Here is a 12,179-nt window from a genome sequence, read left to right as displayed (position 1 = left end):
TTTATTACCTAGCACATTTACTGTTATATGCTCATTATAGAATGGGTGCTCTGTGGCCGTTGGTCTGATACTACAATTCTTTGTTTTCCTTCCCTACACATGGCCCCTTTAACTCAGCGAGTTAATTTAAATGGGTAATTATCTTCCAAACTAACCAATGAAGCTGTTTTTTTCTCTTCTCTTCCCTGTTCTCATCCCAAATTTAACAAGGACTTATTTTAGTACTTTGATCACAAGTGCTATGAAATATTTTTGACTTTGTTCTTAATGCCATACTTTTTTTTTCAGTCCTTTGCAGTTTATAAAGCAGTTTCACATATGACCTCATATTTGTTTTAACTGAATGACTTCAGTGTTAAAAGCGGAAAGAAATTCTGGCCTACTGGAATAGTGGACTCTTGCTGCATTTATAGCAATAGATCCAGTAGTGAAATTCAAATATTATATATATGGAGTGTTCATTATTTTCTTTCCATCTGATACAAAGATTCTAAATCTTAGATTATTTTTAAGAACCACTGTAATAACTTAAGTATTTTAAATGTTTCTAGCAACTTTCTCTAGAAACAGGTTCAGAGGGTCTACAGTTATATTCCTGTGATAGAGATGTATTCTATATGGAGAGAAAGGGAAAAGCTTTCTCAACTAAGTGATGTGAAATGTATGAATACTATTCAAAATGTCATTAATATGGAAAGCTAGCTATAAATAGTGTTAAAAATCTCAAGAAAGAAAACTATCCAATAAACAAAAATAGCCCATGGCCCAGACCAATGAAAGATAATAGAGCTATTCCAACTACATTACATGACAGTTCAAGGACTAACCAACAGTTACGTAAGAATATTATTAGAAACATTTCTAGAAAACCTGTACAGAAATGTAGTAAGTGCAGGATTCTATGGCTCATCTGTTTCTTTCGTGTGGAATATAATGTAGAGAGGTGCTCTGGTTAGTGTAGTGCCCTTTTACTAGGCAGCAACATCATATTCTCAAGGAGCAGTAGCCTCTCTAACCAATGTACCTTGAACCGTGGCTGTAGAGTGCACAAGGAAAGAAAGTGCCGAGCAAAACCAGCTTAAAGGAGGATGAAGATAAATCTGGTCCTATTTTTATTGTTGTTCCAAATGGAAAGGAGCAAAGAATGAAAGATGAAAAGGGATTAAAGGTAAGAAAGGAATAAGACTCCTCAAGAGTTGTTTTTGTTTTGTTTTATGATCGAGAATAATTTTGCTGTCTGGAATTCATATTATTGAGAAATATCTAATAATTAACTGAATCTTTTGCTTATAAGTTATGTCTTGTTTCTCTAAGACTATGGGAGCATTAATTCCTACAGAAGAAACTACAGAATGGAACTATTGCCTATTTTTCCTCCAAATAGAAAGAAGTTGTTTTAATTTTTAGAATCAAAGAATGGAAAGTATTAATTGATTTTTATCAACTTTATATATGTAGCAAGCTACTTCTTTAATCTATCTTGTACCTGATACCTTAAAAGACAGATTGCTGACTATATACAGCTAGTTTAATCATTTCTCTTTTGACGTCGTTTTGGTTTTATTAGGTAGTTAAAATTTTTTTTATTGTATACATCGTTTAAAAAAAAATTCAAGCAGTACAAAAAGTGCAGAGCGTAGTATGAAAAGTATGTCTCCCATTCCAGTCTCCCTCCACAGAGAGGATATTATTACTATTTTTTTTGTGTGTGTATTACTCCAGAAATATTAATATTTCATACCTGTGCAGTCAGATATGTATAAATATATGGCCCTACTTTTGCACAAATGAGAACATGCTGTACTCTTTGTTTTGTGTCTTTTTTCTTTTAATGATATTTGAAATATCTTAAAGATCATTCCTTATCTGTATTCCATATGTACATTCATTCTTTTTATTGGTACAGCATATGTATGTACCTCTCTTTAACCTCGGTCCACTACGTCGAACATTTAGGTTGCTTCTAGTCCTTCAGTGTTATAAAGTACACTGCCGAACGCGTCTTTGAAGGTGACCTTTGTGCATATATGTGAGTGTATCTGTACTAAACTCCTAGACTGGTTATATATGTTTTATATTTTAATGTTTCAAATTTTTCTTTTATTAAAGTTGTACCTTATTTTATTAAAGGATCCACCATGTAATACAATAATAGAACATTGATTTTTCTAGTAAATAAGAATTGCCAACAATTCTATTCATAGTTGATTTTCAGAGTTAAGCTTCCAGAGGTATGACAGCTTAAAGAGTACATTTTCATCCATATTTAATTACAAATTAATCTTGTTAATTTTAAAATATTCTGCTGATTCCTGCAGCTGCTTTACATAGGGTTCTCTACTTTATTTCAGTTGAACACCTTACATCCCTTTTTCTCTGCTGTTTTTTTTTTTTCAGGTGCTGAAGTGGAATTTTACTACTCCACGAGATGAATACATTGAGCAACTAAAGACTCAGATGTCTAGCTGTGTGGCTAAATGGTTACAGGATGAGATGTTTCACTCAGACTTTCAGCATCATAACAAAGCCCTTGCTGTCATGGTCGATGTAAGTTTGCAATAGATAAATGTGTATGTGTCTCATACATGTGGAAATGCTGAGCCCTGTGAAATAATTAGAAGTTTGCATGACTTGAGAAGGAACTGGAATATTACCATGTTCTCTATTTTTAGAGCTATAAAGCTATCTTATTGTTTGATAGAATAAATGACTGTGTTTATAATTTTAGATATTAAGTGGAGGCTTAAAAATCTATAATTTTCTTTTCGGTCTCTAGTAAAATTTAAGTACTTGCCTAATAGAACTTAAATTTTTATGCAGTCTTATTTGTCTTGTTTTAAGCACTTGGAGAGCGAAAAAGAGGGTGTCATTGGTTGCCTGGATCTTATCTTGAAGTGGCTTACCCTGCGGTTTTTTGACACCAATACAAGCGTCCTAATGAAGGCTCTAGAATATTTAAAATTACTCTTCACCCTGCTAAGTGAGGAGGAGTATCATCTTACTGAGAATGAAGCATCTTCCTTCATCCCCTATCTCATCCTCAAGGTAATGTGCTTTTCTCACTCTGGAAGACTGCTCAAGTTTTCAGCCGACCTCAGTTCCTCTACTTTTATTCCTTCTCCCTTTTTCCATGTATTATGAGATATCTTCCCCCACTCATTTCCATGTCCTTATTCTTTAAAGATCCAGTGAAAAATGGGTGGCGGGACCTTCGCTATTCAGAAAATGCCTCACTTAATCATTATGTTGATTAGGTTGGAGAACCAAAGGATGTCATTCGTAAAGATGTCCGTGCCATCCTGAACCGGATGTGCCTTGTCTACCCAGCCAGCAAGATGTTCCCCTTCATCATGGAAGGAACCAAATCCAAAAACTCAAAGCAGAGAGCAGGTGAAGCAACAATTTAAATTGAGGCATGAGTCTGTACAGCAGGGACCTCTAAAAGAAACAATTTATAGATGAACACGGAAACATCTTCAGTGTCTGTGTGGTTGATTCCAACCTTCTGATTTGGACTGTGAGAGTGATGAGTTGCACACTGGTGGAGCCCTAGTATCAGGTGATACGGACACCACTCAGTACCACCCTGGTGACAAAATCAAGTGCACAGGGGCCATCTGACTCACAGGCATCCCTTTCTTCCAGAAGCACTTGCTTTAACACCGTTGTTTCATTGTGTGTTTTATAGGAAGGCAGTAAAAAATTCCAGGTGAAGCCAGAATAAGATTTTAGTCCTTAATTTATGCCAACGGAAATGTTTCTAGTAAAGATATGTCCCTATGCCAAATGTGCATTGTCTCATTAATCTAGCCTTTCTGCCCCATCAGAGTGCCTGGAAGAACTGGGGTGCCTGGTCGAGTCCTATGGCATGAATGTTTGCCAACCAACCCCAGGAAAAGCCTTAAAGGAGATAGCAATTCACATAGGAGACCGTGACAACGCTGTGCGCAATGCTGCCCTCAACACCATCGTCACAGTATACAATGTACATGGGGATCAGGTGTTCAAACTTATTGGAACTGTAAGTGATTTTTCTTTTGAACATTGTCAGCATGTTGTGAATTGCAAGGTCACTTAGATGTCAGTTTTAATGCCATCTCAAGTCTTGCTGAGTTTTTGCCACTTTGTATGAAACTCAACCTATCAGTGTGTCCTAGAATCCAGATAAACCCTGGAGGGTGTCTCTGATTATTATAAGATATTTAGGGTTTGTTTTATTGGAAATCAGATTTCTTTTCTGAGCATCCTACTCAAAGCAATTTGCTTTAGAAATGAGAACTATTTCTGAGTCAAGACATCGAGCTAGTCTGAGATTTCAGTTCTACCTGGCAATCTGCTCTGTAAATGTTAGTGCACTTAGTTTTTGGTGAACAAGTTCTCACTATGTGTAATGTGTTATTGGTACCTGTCGGAACAAAAGAGTCTGGAGCTATAGCCATGAGCCAGACTCCCAGGCACATTAGGTTCTGCTTCCGACTCCTTCCTTCCTTTGAGCCAGCCACCACTGTGCCTGGACCTCAGTTCTTCACTCCATTTACCTCTTCTATATTTACACTGAGCTTATATATTTTTACTTGTATTAATCTAATTAAATCCTCATTATGGGCTACTGAAAGAGATAAAGCAGACGGAAATTTTACAGATGACCAAAAGTGAAGCTTCTTGCTCATAGTCACATAGCTAGCGAGTGGTCGCACAGCAAAAGTGAGGATACTTCATTTAATTTTTGACTTTTCTGTTTGTAGTTATTAATAGCCTTTCCTTTTGTGTTCTTCCTTATGTTTTCTTATAGCAAGGCAGGTTTTAACAGTAGTTGATTTAAATGTGTAGATAGTGTTTTGAAAGTAAATTTATCCTAACATAATAGATTCTGTTTGCTTCAATCTGAAAATGGATAGTCTTGAGTCCTCCAATTAATTAGGTTTTTAATTATAGTGGAAGTGTATGCTAATAAATTAAATTGGGCCTCTTTTTACAGCTTTCTGAAAAGGATATGAGCATGCTCGAGGAAAGGATTAAGCGATCAGCAAAGAGGCCTTCTGCTGCACCAATAAAACAGGTGGATGAGAAACCTCAGCGCACACAGAGCATAAACTCCAATGCCAACATGCTACGCAAGGGACCAGCTGAGGACATATCCTCCAAACTCAAGTATGTAGATGGGGGTCGTTGTCTGAGAACATCTCTGTGGACTGTGCCTTGTGTGCTCAGAGCTTATCCTGTGACATAATCTTGAGTTCTTGTAGCCATTATCATGCATGACAAAGTGTCTGGGTAAATGTCTTGTAACCAAATGTTTAATCCTTCAGTCTTCATTGTCTTTGTCTTTGTCTCAAAACCACTTCTAAATAGTCTTGTGCCTTCTTTCACTGCTTTTCCGTGGACAGAATTATGTATCGCACTTATAGGATGTAAGTACTGCCTGCTAATTTCTCATTAGCAGGGCTCTTATATCTTTCTAACTTCTGACTTGGATTCATCCCCTCTGGAGGGTGATTAGCTTAGAGTTTATAACTGGGGTAGAGGGTGTCCATAAATATCCCATGAATCCAGCCTTCCGCGAAAGTCCACTGGCTACCAGAAGTGGCAACTCAATGTCGTGTGGGTAAAATTTGTTATTTATTTAGTCATGCTCAGGTTTCTCTTCTTTAGATAATGCTAAGTAAAATGCATGCAACCCAGAATTGGCTTAGGGACTCAAAATACTGCCTTTTAAGCAAGACAGCTCTGTTTTGGGTTGTATCAACAGTGCATTTTGAACAATTTGAATTTGGAAACTTTGAATACCTATTACTTGGATATAATTCTGGCCCTGACCTAACAAGAGTGAATATTCCTAAAAAGAAGTGACTGCCCCTCCAATTATAAAACATGCTGAATACTGCATGGAATGATGCTTATGATTGGAAAAACTTAAACACTGGTTAATTTGGTAGAAAAGAACCAGCCAGTCCAGATTTTCTTAAAATTTTGCCCAAAAGTAGTGAGCTTTGAGTCAATATAGGTGTATTTTATTATTTTCTGTCCCATCTGAAATAACAAAACAAGGTTTGTTGGCTTGAGTGAACTAACGAGAATACTTATAATTTGGCAGGGACTATAAGTGGAAATTAAAACTATCTGCTCTCAGAGTATCCATGAACCAGTGTTGTTGCCCATCAAAGGCCCTTGCTTAGACTCAAAGATTTAAATTGTTCAGGGGGGCTGAAACCAGAAGTTGAACATCTGTCTTGAAGCTTTGGGGCAACCGACAGTGCTACTCTTGCCCTTTGGTTAAGAAGTGTATTTTAGTTCAGGAGCCTCCTTTTGCTCTCCTTAGCCAAGCTCGAAACATGAGTGGGCATCCGGAGGCAGCCCAGATGGTGCGCCGAGAATTCCAGCTGGATCTAGATGAGATTGAGAATGACAATGGTACAGTCCGATGTGAAATGCCAGAACTTGTTCAACACAAACTGGATGACATTTTTGAACCGGTCCTTATTCCTGAACCCAAGTAAGTTAACTTCTTTCATTTAAGGATAAGCAGTTCATGATCATCAGAATGCAAATGTGAAAAGAGCTCTCTGTGCAATTAGAACTTTTTAGAACTGATTACTACCTGGCTGACAGGAGTTCTTTACTAAGACCTGGATCTAGTGGGGAATTACATAATTCCAACTCATTGGGATGTCTTGTAATAAAGATTGAATTTTTCCCTTTGCTCTGCTCTCTAGAATCCGGGCTGTTTCTCCACACTTTGATGACATGCATAGTAATACAGCATCTACGATCAATTTCATTATCTCCCAAGTAGCCAGTGGTGACATCAACACAAGCATCCAAGCTCTGACACAGGTAATAGGGGTAATACCCATAAAATAATTCCACTGTTGGATAAACAGGCTGTAAGAATAATGGTTACATACTGGTCGCAGTGTTAAAGGAAGCAGACAGCATTCAGTACCACTTTGGTGAAAACAGTGCATAGCGACTAGGCATCACTTGCCTCATAGGATATAGCTCTTATAGAGCCTTGCTATTTATAAGTCCATTCATTCACCAGAGACTGGAAATACAGCATTGAGTAAGTAAGGATCAACTCTCAGGGAACTTACGTAGATTTTGGTGGACAGAGATGAAAAAGTAAACAAGAAAATGTCAGGTGATAGTAACTTCTGTGTAAATATAACTCAAATAGGGTGATAGGAGAGAGGAACTGAGTAGTTACTTTGGTAGTCAGGGGTTCAAGCAGAGGGAACAGCTAGTATAAGGCTCTAGGATAGGAATGAGCTTGGCAAATCAAGGAAACAACACAAGGCCCATATGCCTGAAGCCTAGTAGGCAAGGAGGAGAGTGGTATAGAATGAGAGTGGATCATGTAGAGCTTTAAAAGCCCCAAGGTAATTTGTTTAGATTTTATTTTAAGTGTGATGAGAAACCATTAAAGAATTTCAAGTAAAGAAGGTACATGTTTTTTAAAAAATCATTCTCTTCTTCCTCTTCTCTGACTGTCTAGTCCTAAAGCTCATATAGAGCAAGGTAGGCATCTGCTTTGTGGCAAGGGAGTGGTAGTGGGGCCACAGTGGCCCAATGTGATGGTCTCAGAGCCCAAGCCTTGTAGGGGCGGTGTTATGTAGGAGGCGTGACATGCAGTCGGGAGTCAGAGCCCAGGTAGAATGAAGAGGATGTCTGTGCAGACAGTCTATCCAGCATGGTATTAGGACCCCAGGCAGGATGAGGAGGATATCCACGTGTGTTAGAGGGACCAGGGCAGCATGCAGGTGGCTCGGAATGGGGAGTCAGAGCTCAAGCAGAAGTCAGCATCTGTATGGGGAAGGACTGCTGGCAGAGGTGAGAGATTGGTTACACACAGAGGGATTGGTCAAAGAAATACAAGGAAAATAGCCACATTTCCTACTATCAGAGATGGGCAGTGCAAATATTGGAGGAAAGCAGATGCAGTGAACTCTGATATTGGACTAGAATTAGATGAGTCAGTATGAATTCATGGTTTTCAATATGTAGATATAGACATATCAATGTAAGTATATGTATATGGCACAAATGTATGTTACAGATAATATATATATTCCCTAGCTCTTTTCACTAAAAGGACCTGGGAACAGCAGTACCCCAGCAGCAGTGAGCACTCCTACATCTTGTCTTCTAACTACCATTACCATTTTCTACTAAAAGGAATGAGGGCTTCTTGGAAAAGTAGCTGATTCCAGGGCTGAATCAGGGAAAGTACAAGATGATCCTGAAACATCTTATTGTGCCAGACAGCAGAGATAGGCTCAAGGAATGATAGGGACATGTCAGAAGTACCCAGAGGCCAACTAGAACAGACTCCCTGCTTGAAAGGGGGACAGTTTCAGCATCAAAATAAATAATGATAGTGATGACTTATAACTCAACAAACAATAAAATTTAGTAAATTTATTGGATTCAATAAAATAATAAAATAGGCTATCATAAATTCATGTACATATAAATTAAAATTTTATCGAAATGGATGTTTACATAGTTTCATAATACCTCCTCACAAAATTAAAAGACAAATATACAGAAATAGCCAAAAATTACAAAAAACTGAGAGTAGTTTGACAGTACAGAAGGCTAGCAGACACCACCTTAATCAAGTGATCAAAACAAACATCAGTAATATGTCAATATGAAAGCATGTGCCTCCTTATAGGATCCAGTGAGAATTCAGCATCGCTTTACCGACATTCCTAATGTCATCTAATCATAAGGAAGTACCAAACAAATGTGAATTAAGGGATATTTTATAAAGTGTCAAGGTCAAGAAAACCAAGGAAAGACTGAGGACTGGTCTAGACTGCAGAGAGCCTGACAGACATGACAATTAAATGCAGTTCATGATTCTAAACTGGCCTTTAGTTATAAATAACATCATCAGGGCAATTGGAGAAAATAGAATGGGGCCTGAAGATTGGATGGTAGTAATGTTAATATTTATTTCCTGATTTTGATCATTATATTGTGATTATGAAGGAGAATGCCTTTGTTTAGAAGAAATACACACTGAAGTCTGAGTGGCATGGAACATCAGATCGGCAACTTAGTCTCAAATAATACAGGATAAAAAAAGTTTCTTTACCATACTTCCAACATTTCTATAATGTTTGAAACTTCATTTTTGTTGAGGAAAATGTCACTCTGGCCACTCTGTAGAGAATGGATTTTAGGCAGGGCGAGAGCGGATTCCGAGAGATCTTTTAGAAAGCTACGGCCAAAATTCATATGAAAAATGACATATGCACTATGATGATCATGGTGGAGGGGACAAAAAGTGAATGGCTCCAGGATATCTTTCAGAAGTAGAGTCCACAAGACTCAATGATGGATTGGATATGAAATGTAAGAGAAGAATCGGGACCAACTTCTTTATTTTTGGCTTGAGCAGCTGGGTCAGTGGTGGTGCTTTGTACTGAGATGGAGGAGGCTGGGAGAAGAGTAGGCTTGAGAAGTTGGAATTCAAGAACTATTGTCTTTGTTGTGTTAAGTTTGAGCAGCCCATTAGATATCCCCATGAAGACAGATGATTAGAAGTGAAAGGAAAGAATTGGGAATCTTAGCACAAGATTTTTGCTGTTGTTTGACAAATAGTCTATTAACAGTTTTGATATTGGAAAAAACAAATGGAGGGGATTTTGGAAAATAAATACTTGAATGCATAGTATCCTTTGTTGCCTTTCTCTGTCACCTTCAATCCAAACCCATCTATCTACCTTTTCTGAGCAGAGGAGCTGCTGAGTCAGATAGGTAATGTGTGAAGTATGTAAGCAAGTCTCAAGTTCTATCTTATACAAGACTTTTTTCCATATGGACCTAAGGAGAATCTGAAGTTCAATAGTACAGAGCCCAGGGAAGAGGATCAACATACCAGAACTCCTGGGGAGAGAGCTCCCTTCGTCTGTGGAGATCCCCTGAAAGAGGGGCAAGGGTGGCCTATTCGATTGTTAATAGGAGGCCCCCAAGGAGCTGTACAGGGAGCTAAGCAAAAAGACCGAATTCACTGTCTGAGACTGGCAAGTCTCTGGTTGTGTACCCTCAGAGAACAAAGAGCAGAAATGCCTGCTCTTGGTGCTTTGCCATAGGACTGACAGCTGGTGTACCACAAACCTACAAGGGCAGAAACTGCTGTATTTCCCATTCTCAGATTGCCATTATTAAGGCAGACCTGAGAATGAATCCTGAATAGGTAAGGATTAATAACACACCTTGAAGGACCTGTTGCTGGGAAGAAAAATAAAAATAACCAGAACAGGAATATCCTGGCAAAATGAAACTGCCGAGGGATCCAAGATGACCACAGGGTGAGAGGAATGAGGAGTAGAAAGAGTACTTAAGGTGAATTTATATACAAAAATTCTTCTAAGCAAAAAAAAAAAGAAACATGGTTACAGAATTTTAAAATTTAGTAGATGGACTGAAGGAGATCACTATAGAAACCAAATCAGGGGTCTGAATGACAGGGGTGACCAGACCATTCAGTGGGGAAAGGACAGTCTTTTCAACAGATCATGGTGGGGAAAATGTTTACCCACACACAAAAGAATGAAGTTGGACTCTTATATATAAAAATTAACTCAAAATGGATCATAGACATAAATATAAGAGCTAAAACTATAAAACTCTTAAAAGAAAAAACAGGAGGAAATCTTCATCATATTTAATTTGGCAGATATGTCTTGGATATGACACCAAAGGCATAGGCAACAATAACAACAAAATAATTAAATTGAACTTCATCAAAGTTAAAAAGTTTTGTACATCCAAGGATATTACAAGAGTGAAAAGCTAACCTACAGAATGAGAAAAAATATATACTAATAACAGATTAGTATTTATCAACGACGAAAAAAAACAAAACCCAGTTCAAAAATGGGCAAAGGACTTGAATAGACATTTCTCCAAAGAAGATATACAAAGGACCAAAAAGCACATGAAAAGATGTTCACTATCATTAGACATTAGGGAAATGCAGATCAAAGCCACAGTGAAGTAACCACTTCACACCCATTAGGATTTTTTTTTTTTTAATGAGAAATAACAAGCGTTAGCAAGGATGTGGATAAATTACACTGCTGGTGGGAACCTAAAATGGTGCAGCCACTGTGAAAAACAGTTCAGTGGTTCCTCATAAAGTTAAAAGATCCCCAGACCACTCCTACAAAGCAGAGACTCAGACAGATACTTGTGCACCAGTATTCATAGCAGCATCATTCACAATAACCAAAAGGTGAAAACAACCCAAATGTCCATCAGCAGATGAATGGTTAGACAAAATGTGGTGTATACATACAATGAAATATTATCCAGTAATGAAGAGGAATAAAATTCTGATACATGCTACAACATAGATGAACATTGGAAAACATTATGCTAAGTAAAATCAGGCACAAAGGAACAAATATTATATGATTCGGCTTACATAAGACACCTAAGATAGTCAAATACATAAAGACAGAAAATAGAATAGTGGTTACCAGGGGTTATGAGGGTAGGAATAGGGAGTTATTTCATGGGTAGAGTTTGTTTCAGGATTCGTATTGTACCATATGAAAGTTAAACCTTTAATATATGCATACATAGAGAATTATACAGTCTCTGAAAAGATAATTTATGTTTCTCATATCTTCATTGAATATTTTCAAAAAATAAATCATATATTTGTCCACAAAGAAAACCTCAACAAAGGCAAAAAGTAAAATATATACTGGCCAAATTCTTTGTTGATAACTCAACAGAATTTTTAATAAATCATATTTATATCACAAAAAAATTTTTGCTTCGAAAAATGTGAAACACCCTTCCCCCCAAAAAAAATCCAATCAAAAAATATAAATTAGACAGGAAAAAATGGCGTAGATGATAAAGGCTTTGTTCATCCCTCTTGTGACCAAATCACAGTTGTGACAGAAGCAGAGTAAACAGCAAAGAAAGTCACATGGCATCTAGATGAACAGAAGCACCACAACTAGAGAGAAAAATAATTAATCACCCTGCAACGGTAGGAGGTAGGAGGGGGCGAAGATGTGAGGCTGCTCAGTCCGAGCAGCTGAGTGGGACAGGCTGGGGCAGTGGCAGATGCCTCTTAAAGGGGCCATGTCTGCGAGTGGCTTTGCGATGAAGGACTCCCTCACTCTTAGCACCAGTGCCAGGTGGGCTGC

The 12,179-nt window shown here is 37.8% G+C and overlaps 1 protein-coding gene and 1 non-coding gene across 2 annotated transcripts in view; both read left to right on the top strand.

Annotated features, from left to right (window-relative positions):
- The window catches only part of CKAP5 (cytoskeleton associated protein 5), an 87,254-nt gene that overhangs the window by 63,417 nt on the left and 11,658 nt on the right, over positions 1 to 12,179 (top strand). The window contains exons 27-34 of the mRNA XM_011356934.2: positions 1,043 to 1,168; positions 2,398 to 2,547; positions 2,842 to 3,045; positions 3,255 to 3,390; positions 3,828 to 4,021; positions 4,979 to 5,151; positions 6,320 to 6,493; positions 6,714 to 6,834. Coding sequence (XP_011355236.1) covers positions 1,043 to 1,168; positions 2,398 to 2,547; positions 2,842 to 3,045; positions 3,255 to 3,390; positions 3,828 to 4,021; positions 4,979 to 5,151; positions 6,320 to 6,493; positions 6,714 to 6,834 — 1,278 coding nt within the window. The remainder of the gene's footprint in view (positions 1 to 1,042; positions 1,169 to 2,397; positions 2,548 to 2,841; positions 3,046 to 3,254; positions 3,391 to 3,827; positions 4,022 to 4,978; positions 5,152 to 6,319; positions 6,494 to 6,713; positions 6,835 to 12,179) is intronic.
- LOC111737832 lies at positions 3,517 to 3,627 on the top strand. The gene has a single exon (XR_002779587.1). It is a non-coding gene; the product is annotated as a small nucleolar RNA SNORD67 (small nucleolar RNA).

Source organism: Pteropus vampyrus, unplaced genomic scaffold (genome assembly GCF_000151845.1).
Source record: "Pteropus vampyrus isolate Shadow unplaced genomic scaffold, Pvam_2.0 Scaffold31, whole genome shotgun sequence".
Classification (NCBI taxonomy): Eukaryota; Metazoa; Chordata; class Mammalia; order Chiroptera; family Pteropodidae; genus Pteropus; species Pteropus vampyrus.
Note: the sequence above shows the minus strand (reverse complement) of the source record. Positions and strands in the feature narration are given on the sequence as shown.